Source organism: Gossypium arboreum, chromosome 12, assembly GCF_025698485.1.
Source record: "Gossypium arboreum isolate Shixiya-1 chromosome 12, ASM2569848v2, whole genome shotgun sequence".
NCBI classification, from domain to species: Eukaryota; Viridiplantae; Streptophyta; class Magnoliopsida; order Malvales; family Malvaceae; genus Gossypium; species Gossypium arboreum.
The window spans coordinates 4,671,107-4,690,436 of NC_069081.1; the positions used below are offsets into that span (position 1 = coordinate 4,671,107).

General features: G+C 35.0%; 3 protein-coding genes and 1 long non-coding RNA gene across 4 annotated transcripts; 3 read left to right on the forward strand and 1 right to left on the reverse strand.

Annotated features, from left to right (window-relative positions):
* Positions 1–209: 209 nt before the first annotated feature.
* On the forward strand, positions 210–733 carry LOC108479015 (uncharacterized). The gene is made up of 2 exons (XR_001870384.2): positions 210–285; positions 509–733. It is a non-coding gene; the product is annotated as an uncharacterized LOC108479015 (long non-coding RNA).
* A 447-nt stretch (positions 734–1,180) lies between these two features.
* On the reverse strand, positions 1,181–3,743 carry LOC108478000 (uncharacterized). Its single transcript, XM_017780446.1, has 7 exons — positions 3,557–3,743; positions 3,010–3,337; positions 2,628–2,903; positions 2,325–2,535; positions 2,022–2,268; positions 1,673–1,845; positions 1,181–1,582 (listed from the first exon to the last, which is right to left on the reverse strand). Exons 1-7 carry the CDS (start codon positions 3,741–3,743, stop codon positions 1,181–1,183), a joined length of 1,824 nt encoding a protein of 607 aa, XP_017635935.1.
* A 1,584-nt stretch (positions 3,744–5,327) lies between these two features.
* LOC108478001 (probable leucine-rich repeat receptor-like serine/threonine-protein kinase At3g14840) lies at positions 5,328–11,518 on the forward strand. Its single transcript, XM_053022679.1, has 23 exons — positions 5,328–5,332; positions 5,450–5,521; positions 5,611–5,679; positions 5,928–5,999; positions 6,110–6,163; positions 6,269–6,340; positions 6,435–6,506; positions 6,655–6,726; positions 6,819–6,890; positions 7,087–7,294; positions 7,406–7,458; positions 7,560–7,708; positions 7,861–7,886; positions 8,378–8,442; positions 8,790–8,855; positions 8,967–9,002; positions 9,125–9,165; positions 9,271–9,647; positions 9,723–9,918; positions 10,332–10,478; positions 10,610–10,728; positions 10,934–10,998; positions 11,278–11,518. Exons 1-23 carry the CDS (start codon positions 5,328–5,330, stop codon positions 11,516–11,518), a joined length of 2,349 nt encoding a protein of 782 aa, XP_052878639.1.
* Positions 11,519–11,681: 163 nt separating this feature from the next.
* LOC128279266 (probable LRR receptor-like serine/threonine-protein kinase RFK1) lies at positions 11,682–12,568 on the forward strand. Its single transcript, XM_053023415.1, has 2 exons — positions 11,682–11,903; positions 12,029–12,568. The coding sequence occupies exons 1-2, from the start codon at positions 11,775–11,777 to the stop codon at positions 12,128–12,130; spliced, it is 231 nt and encodes a 76-aa protein (XP_052879375.1). The 5' UTR covers positions 11,682–11,774; the 3' UTR covers positions 12,131–12,568.
* The last annotated feature ends 6,762 nt before the right edge of the window (positions 12,569–19,330 follow it).

Genomic DNA, 19,330 nt, shown 5'->3' on the forward strand with positions numbered 1-19,330 from the left:
TCTACTTCACTCAGACCAAGTTGTATTCCTAGATCAAGAGCCTGGAAGTACGCCAACGCTTCAACCGCAAAAAACTGATGGTATATTCGCATTTAAAATTGTACCTGAACAAATAGCTTCCGTTTTTTCATTTCTTACTACTAACCCAGAGCATGATTCTCTCTTTTGTCTGTTGAAAGCGACATTAAAGTTTATTTTGACTTTCGACCCTATTGGAGTAACCCATCTGTCCTCATGGAGCCTACTTTCAGATACAAATCGATTCAAATCATCTAATTGCTTTAGGTAGTTTAAAACAAAATCTGTAACTTGAGATTACGATTTCATTTCCCCTTCATGTAGAAATCTGTTTCTTAAGTCCAAATCGTCCATAAAACGCATGTAATCATTCTACATTTGGAAATAGAGTGAGATTCAAAAATATTTCTAAGAACTTCTTGAAAATCAACAGTTGCTTCTGGATTAGGTGAACAAATATTTAACTTCTCCCACGTCTGTTTTGCAACAGGACAGTCTTTGAACAAGTGCTCCCTCGTTTCCGCTCTCGTTTGACACCTTCAGCAAATGGCAGAACCCATCAACCGTCTATAGTGTAAATTATTATAGTTAGGCAGATAGTTACGAGAGCAACGCCAAAATGTAACTTTGATTTTAGATGGCAACTCAAGATTCCATAATCGCTTGTAAAATTGTTTGTAACTATTCTGTAATTGGTTCGGACCTTCATGTAAAAGATACTTGTATCCACTACGAACTGAGTAATCACCAGTCGGCTCTCCTCTCCATATAGTTTGTCCTCATGCAAAATTAAGGACAAAAGAATACATAAGATTCTCTCAGCCTCCCTCTCCTTAAAGGTACTATAAATCAATTCAACATTCCATTTCCTTGTATAAGTATCAATCAGTTTTGCAACCTTTCTCAATCCCGAATTGGGATTTGAATTCTGGAGTTTTTCTGCCTTTATTCCAAGGACCCAAGAATCTTCCCAAATGGAGACTTGTTGACCATCCCCAATCTGCCATCCCAACCCTTTCATAAGGAGTCCCTTTGCAGCCCATATACTTTGTCAGGTAAAGGAAGGTAAATTACCCAACATAGAGTTTAAAAAATTGGAGTTTTTATAATAATTTGCCTTCAAAGTACGCACTACTAAAGAGTTAGGATTACGTAATAAACGTCAACCCTGTTTGGCCAATAACGCAATATTAAAAAGAAAAAGATTACGAAAACCCATACCACTCTCCTTCTTGAGCGCACTTAAAGCCTTCCAATCGCACCAATGCATACTTTTCCTCCCATGACCTTTTTGCCGCCAAAAGGAACTCATTATGTTTTCCAGATCCGAACATAAGGATTTTGACAAAAGAAAACATGCCATCTTATAGGTGGGAATTGCCTGCAAAACAGCTTTTATAAAAACCTCTCTACCTTCTTGAGAAATAACCGTTATGCTCCAGCTATTATTCTTCTGTTTCAACCTATCTTTCAAGTTTTGAAAAGCCCTCTTCTTTTTTCTTCCCACCCTATTTGAAAGTCCTAAATATTTCTCCATATTTGTCGAACAATGCACATTCAGGCCCTGAAAGACCAAATTTTTCCCTCGATCAGTCACATTTGTACTGAAAAAGATTGTAGATTTTTCAAAATTAATGCACTGCCCCGAACAAACCTCATATTCCTGAAGAATTTCTTTAAGAGCATTTATCCCCCTATTCAACACCTCATCGAATAGAATGCAATCATCTGCAAATATAAGGTGTGTGATTGTTGGAGAAGATCTACACACCTTAGCCCCACAAATCTTCCTTTCCTGGCTTGACAATCTCATTAACGCCGACAACCCTTTTCCACAGAACAAAAACAAATAAGGGCTTCATGGATCACCTTGGCACAATTCTTTTGTTGCTTTAAGTTAGACCCCTCCTCCCAATTAATTAAAATAAAGTATTGAATAGAATTAATGCAACAGAGAATAACATCAATAAACAAATCTACAAAGCCCAGTTTTAACATCACACCTTTGATAAAAGGCCATTCCACTCTATCATAGGCCTTACTCATGTCAAGTTTCAAAGCTACAAACCCTTTTCTTCTAGATTTTTTGTTCTTGAAAGAATGAAGTACCTCATATGTCAGTAGCACATTGTCCGTAATGAGCTTCCCAGGGACAAACGCGCTCTGAGCTGCATCAATACAATGATCCAGCACCTCTTGTAGTCGATTTGCCACAGTCTTAGCAATAATCTTATATATCACCGACACAAACTGATGGGACAAAAAATTTTCAAATTAAAAGGATTAACAGTTTTTCAAATCAACACTATTTGTGTCCTGTTAATATCTTCCAGTGAATAACCGTGATTCAAGATATTCAAGCAGAATTCACTAGTGTCTTTACCAATAATATTCCAATACTTTTGGTAAAACATTGCTGGAAAACCATCAGGCCCAGACGCTTTTGTAGGCTGTATTTCTTTCAGTGCCTCCACAATTTCTTCTTCTGTGTAAGGAACCAGCAACCTCTGATTCATACTATCATATATACACGTATGGACTCCAAAAAAGATATGCTCTAAATTTCCAACTCCTCTAGACCCAAATAAGTTTGAAAAATAAGCCCGTACAATATTTTCAATGTCCTTCCCCCCGTAGCAAGAGACCCATCAATTCTTTGTAAACCACGAATTCGATTGATGCGTCGTCTCTGGGAACCATATCTGTGGAAAAAGACGGTATTTTTATCGCCTATCTTCAGCCAGTTAACTCTTGCCCGTTGCTCCCAATACCTTACCTCCTTGTCCATCTCCATATTCAAATGTAATTTCACCTCCACAAGTTCCGCCAAACTCCCTTCCGATCTATCTTCACAATTCAATTCCTTTAGTCTTCTATTCAGTCTTCTATGCCAGAATTGAAATACGATTAAGGAAAGAACCAGAACTCCCAGTCTATAACTTCCTAATCACTTCTTCGCACGATTCTTCCAATACCCACTAGGCTTCAAACCGGAATCTAGCATGTCTTCTGTTCAACTCTCCCTCATTCGTCTCAATGAGCAAATGACAATGATCTGAGAAAGAGTAAGGAAGATGCCTTAAAGAATACGTTGGGAAAAGTTGGAGCCAACCGTCAGTAGCAACTCTTCTATCAATTCTTTTCTTAATATTCTGATCCGTTATTAGACCCCTTTCCCACGTAAACCAGGGACCTGAGAAACCAATATCCACCAATTGGCAATCATCTAACGTTCTACGGAAAGCTTCCATCCGAACTTCTTCCCTAGGTAAATCCCCTTGTTTTTCGTGACCAAAAAGGATATCATTAAAATCACCACCTACAATCCAAGGAAGCGAATTATTTCTCCCCAATCTTTTAAGTAGGTTACATGACTCTGCTTTATACCTTACATCCGGGGCCCTATAAAAACTCATAAAATGCCACCGAGGGCTTTCCTCATCTTCTTAGATCTCTACATCAATATGGTTTTTTGAGGAGCTCTTTAAAGTGACTAATTGTCCCCCATTCCATCCAATACTTAATCCCCTTCGAGAACCTTCGGCAGGGACATCAACATTATTAAAAAATCCATATCGTCTCCTAACACCCTCAATCCTATTGGCATTCAATTTAGTCTCCATAAAGAAGAAAATTTGGGGATGATGAAATTTCAGCATATGCTGAAGTCTTCTAACTGCTTGCGGACTCCCCAATCTACGAACATTCCAGTAATAAATTTTCATTTCTTCCGGTCGGCATGCTCCATGGCAGTCGTCGATATCTGTTGTTTATGAGCTGAAAGCCCACCACTAACCTCTAATGAATCCTGAACATTAGAAACATTAGAGATCAAAAAATCGAAACTCTGTCTTTTTTTACCTTCCTCATTAATTATTGGATCATCTTCTAATTCACATTCCATACTTGATAACTCCAATCCATCCATAATCCCCTTATTATCAATAGTTTTTCTTAAATCACCCCCTATACAACAGGCTCCACTAATTGACTTTTGCCTTTCCCCACATTCTGCTCCTCATTATGTCTGAAAATCCCCCTTTGCTTGATATTATTCAAAATGGCTGGAAAAATGAAACCTTTCAAATTTATCCCCAAAAAATTGTTCATATTAGCCCATGATCTACGCCTTTGATTTTGACTTGAATTTTGGCTAGATTACATCCCAAAAGACTTTCCAAAAAAATTACTTTCACCCTCATCTCTCAGCCAAATGCTGTTGACAGTGTTAGCTCTCCTCACCTGAACCCTTAACGTCAGATCCCACCCCAACTCCAATTCCTGCAATCCATTTTGTAATTGCATTGGGCAAAAATTATCTTCATGGCCAAGACAGCCACATAAAAAGCAAAACAAAGTTAATTTAAGCAAAACAAAGTTAATTTCCCATACTTAAATTTTGCATAAGTGAACTTTGAAACAAAAATCATAATTTTCATATTCCTTGTCAGTGGTTTTCTAACATCAATTTGTACACGAATGCGCATATAATTCTTATACCCATTAAGGACATGCTTCTTATCATATTCCAAAAATCAACCAGTGAAATTTCCAAACTGCAGCGCCATTGAATATTTGAAAAATCCAGGTGACAAATCATGAACCTGAACCCACCAATCCCAAAAACTAATGGCACAGACATCGGGTCTTCATTCTCATTAATCCTATAGAAAATCAACAAGTAATTGTTGAAAGTTCACGGAGCACCCGTAATAATCCGAGAAATATCAAGCTCATTAAAAAACTTGAACAAATATTTGCCATAGTGTTACTCATGGCTGAAAAAGCACCACATTAGCCGTAAGAAAACACCCCACCAAACAGAATCTGTACACAGTGGACTGTTCGTCTAACTCTCCAGGCAAAGAGAAAGCATCTTCTTCCCCATCCTCTAACCTCAAATCTGCAATACCACTTTCTATCCCTACAGCAGCACCAGCACACAACTTCCCAGATCACAAACTAAAGCAGAACCAGAATCAAAACAATAGAAAACTAAAACTTAGGAAAAGAGAAGAAAAAAGACTCCAAAAACGTGCCAACAGGCAGACAGAAGCGTGCCATACAGCAGACAAAAAAACACTTACCATTATTTCAAATAAAAATCTAAATGTTTTATTTATCCATAATAATATGTTATTTCAAGATTGCTTGAATTCCCCAAAGTTGATTTTAGCAATATGAAATCAATAGCAGTGGCAAATAGAGTAAGGGTGTGCCTCATTCAAGATGAATCTCTTTATGGCTATGGCTTCGAATTCAAATGCAAATTTATCCCAACTAATCATCTAAGTGATTATATAATATGAATGAAGTAATTTTTTTATCACTGAAGAGCTCTTTGAATCTCTTAACTATTTTCTGAGAGAACATATTTTTGGAAATTTTCAACTGGAAATGCTTCTAAAAGGCTTTGTATTCATTGGAAAAGCTATCTTGTAGGGCAGGATCTTGATGGTGTTCTTCCACCCTCACTTTCGAAGCCATTATATATTAATACAGTGTAAGAAGAAGGTTACAATTGATGATTTTACTCTTTAACTAGCAAATAAGCTTCTGTCCATTCTAAAACTCTTTTTCTGTTGCTTTTAGAATACTCCATAGGATCTATCTTAAGGGTATAATACCACATGAATGGGCTGCTTTGAAGTTGGAGACATTGTAAGCTACTAGCTCATTTCATGTTTATCCTGTTTAGAAGAAGCTTATTTTCGTTGAACTGATAGGTACGAAAACATTTCAGGTCTGTTGCTATGAACCACATAACGGGGCCAATTACAGGCTATTTAGGAAACATAACGACTCTAAAATATCTGTCTGCCTCGGTTGCCTATGTTTTATTTTGTATTATCTCTTCCATTTTTTCCTTAAAAGCAAGACAATGTTTCTTATTAGTGTTACTTTTACAGGAGCCTCGAAAACAACCAGTTTTCTGGAACTATTCCTCCTGAGTTTGGGAGATTGGTTAACCTGGAATATCTGTTAGCTTTTTTTTCCCTATTAGATTTCATGCACGATCTATCAGTCTACTTCTCTTCCAAATATTTAGCATAGCATAGTTGGCTTGATTTTGCCTCTTCCTTGAATGCAGTACTCTTAATGCTAACTATCTCACTGGAAAGTTCCCCTCGTCCCTTGCTAATCTGTCCAATCTAAAATAACTGTAAGTGTTTTCAACACGATCTAGAGTTCTACTGTTAAAAAGGCTAGATTTGTTTAGTACCCCTGCTTTTATACGAGGCTCATGCAGAAGGATTAGCAGTAACAATTTCACTGGAAAGATACCCAACATTTTTCGAAGTTGGAAGCAACTTGAGAAATTGTAAGCATCTTTCTGTCTCCACTACTTATCTAGAGCGCCTCATTGGAAGTTTTGGTGATGACTATTTTACAAAATTGAATTCTTTTGCTGACAGAGAGATTCAAGTTAGTGGTTTTGAAGGGCCAATTCCTTCAAGCTTGGCACTCTTGCATAACTTAGTGGAACTGTTAGTTTGTCTTAATCCCTGATTTTGTAGCTCTTCATTTGTATTAATGATTTAACATAATCTGGGTTCATTCCAATTTAGATGCTAAAATTATTGCATTGGGGGCCTTTTCTCTTTTAACTATTCTTTATGGTACAATATAAACCAGAAGGATCAGTGACTTACCTGGAGAGGGTTCAAAGTTTCCGAACTTAAAAAATATGAAAAACATGTACAGATTGTAAGTCATTCCCAGGCTTGCAAATTTCTTTAAGGTCATCTTTATCCCCATTTGTTATAATTGTGCTGACATGATGGGGGCTCATAATGCAGGATGTTCCGTAGCTGCAACGTATCTGGAACAATACCTGATTACATATGGGAATTTCCACAAATGCAAATTTTGTAATTCTGCTGTTCTTTCACCTTAATTTTCAGTATTTATGTCACTACTCTAAATACGATTTTTCTTTCTTTTCTTGTGGGCTTTAATAATTTTGTCATACTTCAATCTTCAATGCTTGGATTTGGTACACTTATCATTATTATTGTGCAACCTTAGTTAAAAGAAGTTTTGCTCGACTGTTTATGACTATTCCAGGGCTAAACCTGATCTTAGCTACAAGTTTGTGCGGAAAAGTGTTGTAGTTGGCTATCGTTTATGCATTTTGATAAGTTTTCATGTCTCATTGCTTTTGAAGAATTTACACAATATTTTCCCAGAAGCTTATTTGGTGAAAATAATCCTACAATTTACTGAAAATATTCCCATTTTGCTTGCTGCAACCAATTGCCAAGAACTTGAGGTGGTAAAATAGGTAAGTGTATTGCTGTATTGTTTTATCTAATTTGACTAGTAATATCACAATCCGTTGGCCGGAAAAGGTCATTCACCACGTCCTTGTGCTGCATCATGCCAGCATCATGCTCATAAGCTGGTATTGTACTCTTTGCATGTCTACCGGCTTCTCAAGTATTTGTCACTTTAAAGTGTGCCTCTCCAGGTTCAAACCTAAGGACCTCCTCATATAAGAGCCATTTTTACAACTATGGTACCATTTGATTTGTGAAAAGGAGGTTTTGGTTTGGACCTAGCAAGATGCACCTTAGGTTGACAAATCCTTGTGGAGCCGATGGGTATCCAAAGAGGACAATACTGGCCTATGGGCACAATGCCGGTATGGCATGGACTAGGAAAGTGGTAATACCTTGCCGGTTGGCAGGTTGTGTCATCAACATTTGATATGTTTGCATGCGCTTCTTGAATTCATTCTTCATAAATGGAGTCATCTATATATTTTCTGGATTTCAGTTTTCAATTAGCCTATCATTTGAAGATTATATTTGAAATAGCTGATTTGTCTATTTCTTGCAGAGATCTTAGCTTCAACAAATTGGAAGGTAACATTTTAGATTCTGAAAGCCTTACAGAAACACAATACATGTATGTGCTATGAATTCTTGAGGTGTATTCATCCAAACCCAAATTAACCAATACGAAGAATACTATGCATAGAATGCTATTGAAATGATACTCTAGTTTTTTGGTCTTTGAAGTCTATTTATTAGATAAGAAAATCAGTAGTTAATAAAAAATTCCAAGTTTGTTTGAATTTTTTATTCTTATGGTAATACAGAACATTTTCATTTGTTTTATATTATCTGACCAGTGCACATGTTGCAAAATCATGGATGAAATCAAAATAAAACTAGCTTACTGATACCTTCACAACTTCAGAATCAGGAAGGGAAGGATAAATCCTCGTGCATTAAGATCCTCATATAAGTTCTAAATTTGGTTGAACTTACTTCACTTTTAAGTTTTTCGATTATATCTTTCCAATATAGTTCCAGCAGAAGTGCTTAACTGTGGTGTGCTCCTTACTGATTAGGTACCTGACAAAAACTCTCTTGCTGGCCACATTCCAGAATGGATGAGTATTAGAGATAGCCACTAGTATGTCTACTATCCTCCTTTTATCATCATCATCATCATCATCATTATTATTATTATTATTTCTTCTTAGCCATGATTACCCTTTTATTTTCTTCATTTTGTTAATTGACTCTACAAAGAATATTCATAGGATTTTCTTTTTTGACAGTCTTAAGGATATACTTCCAAAATACCTGTTTGTCTACAAACAATGCAAAAATAACCCAAATTACCCATTTTGTAGTTTCTCAAAAGTACCATTCCTGGTAACTTTTACAGCTTATAATATTGTTAGTTTTTACTCAAAATTAATGTACCTTAATTATTTCAAGTCTAGTTATTTATAATATATTATACAATTTTTGCAGCCAGATAGATCTTTCTTATAACAATTTTTCTGAAAGCCATCAGTCGCTTTCTTGTCGGGAAAATCTGTAAGAAAGACTTCCTCTTAACTTGGCTTCCTATGCTGTGTACATATTACTTCTCTGATTTTCTGTAAGATGTTTTCAAATATTAACCTGATTGGTCTATTTCTTCATCAGAAATTTGTTCCAAAGCTTTTCAGGAGGCAAAAACTTGTAAGTTTTTATCTTATTGAGCAAAAAAGTTACCACGCTTTTTTTCTTTAAATCTCATTTTATTTCCTTTTGATCACCCTTCAACAAGACTGATGCTTCTTTGTCATCCTACTGTGATGTAGAGGACCAGATAACTGCCTGAAGAACTTGCCTTGTTCGAAAGGTAATTCCTTTGCATTTTAATGCAAATCTGTAGACTCTAGAAACATGTTCCAAAGGTTTTCTCATACTCAACACGAAATGTATTTTCTTTTTCCATTCTTTATAGATTGGTGTTCAGTAAATATAAATTGTGGTGGAGGAGCAACAACTATTAATGGAGTCGACTATGAGGCAGATGAAGACTTAGGAGGTCGAGCAAAATATGTTCCACTCAAAGAGACTTGGGAAACTAGTAGCACTGGGCTTTTCTGGGATACCACTCCTACTTCAGTGGACTTTATAGCTCGAAATGTTTCTGTTTTCAGAACAAACAACTCCAAATTATATACAAGAGCACGCCTTTCTCCTCTTTCTCTCACGTATTACTTCCGTTGCTTAGCAAATGAAAATTATACGGTTACACTTCACTTTGCAGAGATAGTTATCAGAGACAATAGATCCTATCAAAGTCTTAGAAGGAGGATATTTGATGTTTATGTCCAGGTAGTTCATCATGTTAATATGTAGCTTAATTTGCATGTTATTGAAGCCAGTTTTAATTGTATAAGCTTGCTGCAGGAGAAACTTGAGTTAAAAGATTTCAATATTAAAAATGAGGAAAAGGGGGTTGATAAAGCAGTCATAAGGAAATTTAAAACTGTTGTGAGGAACAAAACTTTGACAATACGCTTTCACTGGGCTGGGAAGGGGACTGCTGCAATCCCAAGAAGAGGAACATATGGTCCCTTGATATCAGCAATGTCAGTAGACTCTGGTAAGATCTATAATTAAAATAGCCATTCATTCTTCTCATGTGCTTACTCAATCTACCAGTTATATTTGGGATTTTCTTTTCTTAATTGTCATGTTTAATTCAAAGTGGATTAACATGTACATGACGTGAAGCAATAATGGAGATGCCCTTAAACTATTGTCTGCATGGTATAGATTCTTGGTAGCTGAATCTAGTAGAACTTTACTGTAAACTGACATGGCAATATACGACCCACTTTATGTGCCTAAATTTTCTCAAAAGGAAATTTTAAGCATTCAATACCGTCTTAAGTACTTATATTTTCAGATAAGTCTTAACATTTTTACTGCCATATGATATGCACATGCAGTGTTACTTCAGGATATGAAGTTTGAGAATAACTGTTAGTACCTTTTCTTCCCTTTTGTTGGTAGATCACAAGCCTCGAGTTCTCAATGCATGGGAAAAGAATTTGAAGTTTTTAGTGGGAGCTGTTGTTTCTGTTCTGTGCCTGATTTTAGTAATCTTGGGTATTCTATGGTGGAATGGCTATTTTCGACCCAAGCCATCAAGGGAACAAGGTACTCTAACAACCTGAATCTACAATTTTATACTTTAAGATAATTTCTCTAGGATGATCTATTTGAACGTATGCATGTTTTTCAAGCTTATTGAATGTGTAATTCAATTGGTTCCCTCAATCTTGTCCAAGTCTTGAGGGGGTTAGATCTGCAGACTGGCTTTTTTACCTTTATACAAATGAGAGCTGCTACGAACAACTTTGACGCTGCAAATAAAATTGGAGAAGGTGGTTTTGGAGCAGGCTACAAGGTACCTGCATAACGTGCTTTTTCTTTACTGAATTTATGATGTTTCGGAGTATGTGTTATGTGATGAAATATATAACAAAAATTCTATGTTATACGTCTGCTGTAGGGTGTATTGCTTGATGGCACCATAATTGCGATTTAAAAACTTTCTTCAAAATCAAGACAAGGAGACCGAGAATTTTTGAATGAACTAGGCATGATTTCAGGATTACAACACCCGAATTTTGTTAGATTGTATGGATGTTGCGTTGAGGGAACTCAGCTGTCATTGGTAAATGAATACATGGAAAATAATAGCCTTGCACATGCTTTACTCGGTAAGCTTAATGTCCTAAACCTCTTTTATTCCCCCTTTCTTTGATGGTTCTGTGATTGGAACCACATTGAGCGAGTGTTCTTGTCCTCCTTTGGACGCTTCCATGTCCCCACAAGCAAAGAAAATGTTGATATTGATTTTATAAAAGTTAAAGAGAGAAAAGATCTCAATACTCTGTACCGAAAATTGTTTGATGAATTGAATTTCACTGGATTGGTCCATGTCAATGAGTAGGTCCTCAAGAAAGCCAGCTGATATTGGCTGGCCTACTAGGCAGAAAATTTGTCTTGACATAGCAAAAGGTCTAGCTTTCCTGCACGAAGAATCGAGTTTAACAATTGCACATCGAGACATCAAAACTACCAATGTGCTACTTGATAGCAATCTCAATGCTAAGATCTCCGACTTCGGTTTGGCCAAGTTTGATGAAGGGGAAAACACCCATATTAGCACCAGAATTGCTGGAACTACGTGAGCTACTGCCTTCCCTCTGTTTTCATCTGCTGATCATCATTTCATGTTTTAGTTGAATCAAACAAAACAATAGATTTGTCAAGCTGCTACCATCATAGACAAAATATTACGTACTGCAAATTGAATGATGCATCAATATTTAAACTATAAAGCAGTAAAAATGAGATCAAAGCCTCCAACCTTGTTTATGGAAAGGTGAACAAAGTTGATATGCATGAGAATGTTGTGCTTAAAGCTCCAGTTTTTGCAGAGGATACATGGCCCAAGAATATGCATTATGGGGCTATCTGACCTACAAGGCAGATGTTTATAGTTTCGGGATTGTTGCCGGGAAGAACAATACAAAATATCGACCAGAAGGTGATTATGTATGCCTTCAAGATCGGGTAAGATATATTCCATGTTTCAAGTTATAATATGAGAATATCATCATAGAAACATCCATGCATTGTAACTGATTGGTGCATTAAACGTCTGCAAAGTCATTAATGCCTTACTCATGCTAATTCAGTTAATGTTGAAGTTCCATTATGTCATCAATGGCTCTAGTTTTGCAACAAAAGGGAAACTTGATGGAGTTGGTGGATCCAAGGTTGGGGACGGAGTTCAATGAAGAAGAGGTAATTAGGATGGCAAAGGTTGCTTTATTGTGCACTAATTCATCCCCAGCACTTAGACCAATCATGTCTGAAGTAGTATACATGCTTGAAGGTCGAGCCCTTGTTCCTAAATTAATCATGGACCCAAGTATCTTTGCTGATGAGTCATGATCTGGAGCACTAAAAGACCAATTTAACCAAATGCAGTCTCGGAAGAGTAGTGAAATCACCACGATTACTGAATCATCAATATATTCAAGTTCAACAGCATGGTCTGGTTCCTCCTCAACGTCTGTTCAACATCCATGAAATTCAAAGCAAAGTTGATTGATATTATTGTAATGTAAAAATATAGAAATTGTTTAGGCCACTTGGTTGATCACACCCTAGTAAAGTAAACAGTACAAGCACCGATTACTATTCAATTACTATTAAGACCTCTTACTACGTTCTTGATGTTGTACACTTTTGTGTGCATACTTTCAAAATTCGCTTGCACTAAAAAACCTCTCTTCTGTCGTCTGTGTAAAACTCCTCTCTCGAAGGGTTAAATGATTTTCAAATGATAGTCCCTATAAATAAACAATCCATGATCAATTAAGTCAACTTGTGAAATATTATCCTTTTATTATAAAGATGAAATGTCAAAAGTTTATCCCTTAAATCACAGCAACTTTATTACTAAATAGCTCAAATTTTTATCCTAGGGAAAACTAAAATCCCACTAACTTAAGACTAAATAATCTAGTTTTCACATGCATAAAAAATCTTTATGTTTGCTGCAACAATATCATAGACTCATGTAGGATACTTTGAGTAAGTGTGATATCATTAAATGGATTTTTTAATATAAAAAGTATAGAAATTTATAAAGAAAAACTTAAAATATTTCAAATATATATAAATTTAGAAATTTATAAAATATAAAAACCTTAAAATTTTCAAAAATATATGAACTTAGATGATTTATAAAATATAAAATTTGAGATTTTTAAATTATTTTTTAAAGTAGAAGAAAACCATAATTTTTTTTTAAAAAACTGCATGTTGAGAATGAATTTTAAAAAGTCATGTGGAAGTTCATTTCATCAAAATTCAAAGAAAAAAATCTAAAATTGAGAATTTATCTTGTGAAATTATAAAAAATATAAAATTATTAAAAATTATGTGGATAATGAATATGGATAAGTGGATATTTAGATTCACATGAATTTGGATGTTCTCGTATGTCAATATTTAGGATAAATCCAAAATACTTTTTGGGGTCAAAATTAAATTATAAAATTTTGAGATGTCAAAATATAGATTTCATCATGTATTAAATTATGTTTTCATTATTTTTGAAGGACTAAACAAATTTTTTAATTTTTTAGGACCAAAATATAATTTTACTCTTTATTAATTTATAATGTAATTATCTTTAAGGGACTATAACTACAATTTTACATTTGTTTGCCCATGGCAATATTAATTGTGGGCATACATTTTAGCATTTTTTATCTATATTTTTATTAAGTGTTATATTAAATTGGTGTGACCTTCAACTGGGTCGCTAACTTAGTAAGAGAAATTATGAAAATATCATCTCATAATTAAAATAAGTTATATTATTTAAAAATATTTTAATTTTTTTATTTTAACAAATAAAATATTTAAATGGTGAGAACTGACCACATGCAATCAACTGAACTTTTATTTTAATAGTTTTTATACATTTCTTTTTAATATATACATTTTATTACATTCATCAATCATATATTTATACTATTAATAATAACATATTTAATGTGTTATTATTAAATTTATTTCAAACCATACATTTCATTATTTATTGTATATTATTTTTAAACACATTTATGTTTTAAATGTATAGTTTTCATATATACACATATGTGATAGAATTTCTAATATTTTTAAAATTTTTATATATTTTCAAAATAACAATGCCCTTATATTAACGGTCTTAAAAAATTTAACAAAATATAAATTTAAAACCGTGGATAAAAAATTTAAAGATGAAATTCATAAAAGTTAATGAAAAGAAATGTTAGAATGTTACTTTTCTTCAGAAAATATATATGATCTCAAGCTGAAGTTGAGGGCTGGTGGTATTCAATTGGATAAAATAAAGGTTATCCTCTGCTGGTTCCAAGACACCATGTCCTCTTAATTCTTCAAATGCCAAAAGGTGGCATATTAGAGCTGTTAGGCACTTTCTAAAATTAATTGGTAAAGGTAAACCATATAGTTGTTCATGAAAAATTGTAAGCTTTTATTTTGTACATGGAAAATAAAAATTTGTAATAAGGGTACTCTTGTTAATAATTATTTTATTTTGATAATTTATCATTAATTTAAAATTAAATAATATTATTTTACACTTATTTTAGTCATTTAATTTTAATAATTTTTCATTTTGATAACCTATTTTATCTTCTCTTTTCTTTTTTATAATTAATTTTAGTTTATTTCAAGGAAAAATCTGGGTTTTTTAGAGAGATAGTATTTTACTTTTTTTTTAACATTAGTTTAGTTTTTTTTTTGGGTAAGCAAAATATTGGAGTTAGGTTTTATAAGGAAAAACAAATTTATCTTTTAATTTATTTTTAGAGTTAATTCAAAAAATGAAACAATTGACTAAAATGAAAACTAACAAAGATATGCGACTAAAATGAGTATATAATAATATTTTCTAATCCCAAATTAATGCCAGGTAACCAAAATGAAAGTTGTTGTTAACGGTAGTCCTCCTATTGCAATTTATTATTATTATTTTGATGCCTAAAATAAAAACTTATGAAAGTTAAATGACCAATTATGTAGTTTACCCTAATGTCCTTTTATCTTAAATATTAAAAACAATAAACAAAATTATTAATTATTTAATCTACTAAAAATTGAATCCAACAAATTTTGATCTGTCCCGACTTGTTAAAGGCTTTAAAAAATTTGAGGTAGGCTTTAAAACACAAGATTTTTATGGTCAGGTCAAGATTAGGCTTAGGTGAAATTTGCCCAACTCGATATATTTACTAAAATACTTTTATATTAAATTTATATTTTTAGTTATGTTTTGATTCTATAAATATTCCTTTATATATTTTCTTATAATTTCTTACTTCTACAAGATTTTATAATATATTTGATTTAATTTTGTAAAAAAAAAAATTTCCTCTCCTTGGACTAACACCTAACAATATATTAACATCCTCAGCGTATTTTATCTCTAGTACATTAAATAAGAATACCTTTCCTTCCCAAAACAGTTTCCTTTCATCTATGGCCACCGCCGCATATCTAAAATATGCTGCTTCAATAGAACTTGAAGCAGCATATATAAAGTGGGTAACTTTATAATGTATGGGTTTCCATTTTCAAGACCAGCCTTAGCGAAAAACTGGTCGAATAGGTATACACTAAAGAACATTAATGAAAAATAATTTAGTATCCTTTAATGTTTTGTATCAATTTGAGAATTAATTTCTAAAACATTCTAATTTAAACTACTATAATGAAGATATTATATTCGAAATAGTTTCAATGTATATAAACATTAATGAAGAATCAGAAATGATGCTTTCAACGGTTAGTTAAAGAATTGGAAAAAAAAATTGCAGGAATGTGTAATTAAAAGAGAAAGGGAAGTATCCTATGGGAAAATCATTGTTTTGTTTACTTTCTAATTGAAAAAATGTGCGATAACGGTTCTGCTAGTGAACTCTGTGATGACGGTGATCGGAATACCAAAATAACACGTTTTAAGGAAGCCGGTGTTGTTGATGAAACTATTATGGTGGTGGATTCTGAAGACCAACCGAAGATGTCGTTTAAAGACAAACTCTTGAGCGGAGAGTGGCCTTCTCTGATGGGAATCCTATAAGGAATCTTGGAAGAAATGAAGGCGACTTAGAAATTCTGGATGGTGACATAAATACCTCAATGGTTAATGGGATTCCGGCAATTGCTTTTTCGGAATGCATCAAAGATATTCTCTTTAAAGAAATAGAATCAACGATTATTTTTAAACTACTCGGGTGAAACATTGGTTATAACGTGCTTTATAACCGTTTACTTAACTTATGGAAACCTGCGAATTCCTTTCATCTAATGGATATTACCAATGGTTATTTTTTTGTTAAGTTTCAGGACATGGAGGATTATAACAAAGTTTTAACTCAAGGGCCGTGGATAATTTTCGAGCAATACCTCATTGTTCAGCCTGGGACGAGAAAGTTCAACCCAGCGCAGCCTTATCCCAGCGTGGTGCTGGCTTGGATCCGTCTGCCGGGGCTTCCGGTTTATCTGTACAAAAGGCTAATTATTGAAGCAATTGGGGGTTTAGTCGGAGAAGTTGTCAAATTATATTTCCAAACTGATAATAGCACAAGGGGGAAGTTTGCCCAATTGGCAATGTTTGTTAATCTTGACGAACCTCTTATCTCAAAGGTTTTGGTCGATGGTGATATCCAACGGGTAGAATATAAATCTCTCCCGACGGTTTGTTTCAGCTGTGGACAATATGGACACGTCAAAGAGTTGTGTTCGTGGACGGGAGTGGGTGCGACTTTGGAAAGGCCGAAGACGATTTTGGATAGTATGGAGGCCCCAACGGTGAAGACTTCTGGTGGAACGGTCAATGAAGGTGGAGAAGGAAAGAACAATGATTTCAGACCATGGATGTTAGTTGAGAAGAAATCACGAAGGGGATCACGTGATTTTAGGGCTAACGGGACTGCAAAATTAGGCAAAGATCCGTTGGGATCTAGGTTCACGCCTTTAATTGAGAGAAACATTTTAGGCGGTGGTCTTGATGAAGCTGTTGGGGGTTCTGGAAGTGGGAAGGATAGAAGACACGTTGAACTAGAGGGTAATCTTAAGGAGAATAGGGTTGCTAGGCCTTCGGGTGATTTAGAGGAGGTGGGTCGCAGGGCTGAGGAGGGCTCTATGGATGTGGTTAGACCTGTTTTGGGCTCGAGGGTGAGTGGTATGGCTGCTGCTGGAGCAGGCCTAGGCAATGGAGATAGTGGGTCTAAGTTAGTGGGAAAAAGGCCTATGGGGTCTGGTGATTTTTCGCAAAAAGACAAAGACCAATTCTGTAATTCTACTAATTCTACTTCTCTGGTCGTCTACAGGGCCTATAAATTTAAAGTTGGGAGCGGCGCATGCTGACGGGCTGCTAGATGGATCGATTAGTGGGCCAAGTAGGGAGCAGGCTGGGCTAAACGTTCCTTTAAATTCTAATGGGTCATTTTTTAATAGTTTGGATAGTTCATTTCCTAATGGGCATAATATTTTTTTAAAAAATCAATTTGCGGATAACACTTCTTCTAAAGTTGTTTTTGAGCAAGAAATAGAAAAGGAGCATTTGGGTCTCCCAGAATTTAGGAAGGAGAATTTGGTTCTTAATAACCCCATGTTCGAAGGTTCTAATGAATTGGTGGTCGATCTGGACGCTAATTTTTTAAACCCGAAGCATCATTCGGCGGTTATTATTAAAGATAAAAATTTGGATAAAGCGCCTAAAGGTAATGAGAAAAATATTTTAATTGGTTCTAATAAATCTTTTTCTGTTTCCAGAGGACGAAGTTCGGAGAATAAAGTTGGGAATAATCATGGGGGAGCTTCGTTTAATCGTTCTTTTAAGGAAAAATGCGGTAGATTAAAAAATACGAAAATTTGTCGAATCCCATTATCAGATGCTATAAGCTCCATGGTCAATCTTGTTAATTCACAAGGTGGGCCTGGATCAGATGTTATTGGAGAGCGTGCTGAAAGACAGTCTGGTGGTTCTGAATCCACACCTGCATAAGTTAGCGGTAATACTGTTATTTCTTTTATTTTGGTATCTATGAATTTTACTATTTTTTGTTGAAATTATCAAGGTTGTGCTAGCTTGAAATTCCTTCGCATCTTCTTGGAGTATAATATGGAGCATAAGCTTGATTTGGTTGGTCTTTTAGAAACAAGGGTAAGTGGACCCAAAGCTAATTCTATTATTGCTAAGCTCGGCTTTGAGTTTTCACATCGAGTGGAGGCTGTGGGTGTCTCGGGTGGTATTTAGATTGGTTGGAAGGACTCCATTTCTGTTGATATCTTGGGGAATCATCTCCAATTTATTTTTCTTAGAGTCTCTGGGAAGTTTTATCGGCAACCGATTTTGGTCACTTTTGTAAACGACAGTTCTAATGGTCAGAAGCGAAAGCAATTATGGGATGCTCTTAAATATACTGTGCTAGTGGATGGGTCTCCGTGGTTGGCAATTGGTGATTTCAACGCTATTCTAGCGTCATGCGAAAAAAGAGGTGGTCGAACTATTGGGAAACGATGTGTTCTCTTTAGTGAGTTCATAGATTTTATGGGTTTGTATGATCTGGGTTTTAGTGGGCCTAATTTTACTTGGAATAAAGGGGGAGTTTTTGAGAGACTTGACAGAGCAATTTGTAATGATGCTTGGGGTCTGAAGTTTCCTTCGTCCAAAGTTCTACATCTCCAAAAGCTTAAATCAGATCACAGACCACTAAAATTATCCTTTATGCCGATTGTTCAGCCTTCGTCTATAAGACCTTTTCAGTTTTTAGCTGGTTGGGTGGAGCATCCGGGGTTTTCTGAGTTTGTTAAGGAGAATTGGAAGTTCATAGGAGATATGTCACTAACTCGTGCGACTTTCACTGATCGAGTGAAATTATGGAATAAGGAGGTTTATGGTCACATTATGCATCGGAAGTATCTTTTGAAGAAAAAGCTAGATAATGTTCAAAAGGCAATTGATCGAAGAAACTCGAACTTTTTGAATCAGGTTGAGCTTGAAATCCGAAAAGAGCTAGAGTCAGTATTACATCATGAAGAGCTTCTTTGGCGACAGACGGCTAGGTGTGATTGGTTAGTTTTTGGTGATCGTAACACAAGGTTTTTTCATAGGCGAACCTTACAAAGAAGAAAGCACAATCGGATTTTAGCACTGAAGAATCAAGTAGGGGAGTGGATCACGGATGAAGATGCTTTGCAACAAGAAGCGGTTAACTTCTACAGGAATCTTTATGGGGAGCAACTTATTAATACGAGCAATCTTAGGTATGGTGCTTTTCCGCCTCTAGATCAAGAGGACATCTAGTTCCTTAGTAGGCTTGTTACCGATGAGGAGATTAAAAATGCTCTTTTTGGTATGGGACCTTTAAAAGCCCCAGGTAGTGATGGTGTGCACGCTATTTTCTATC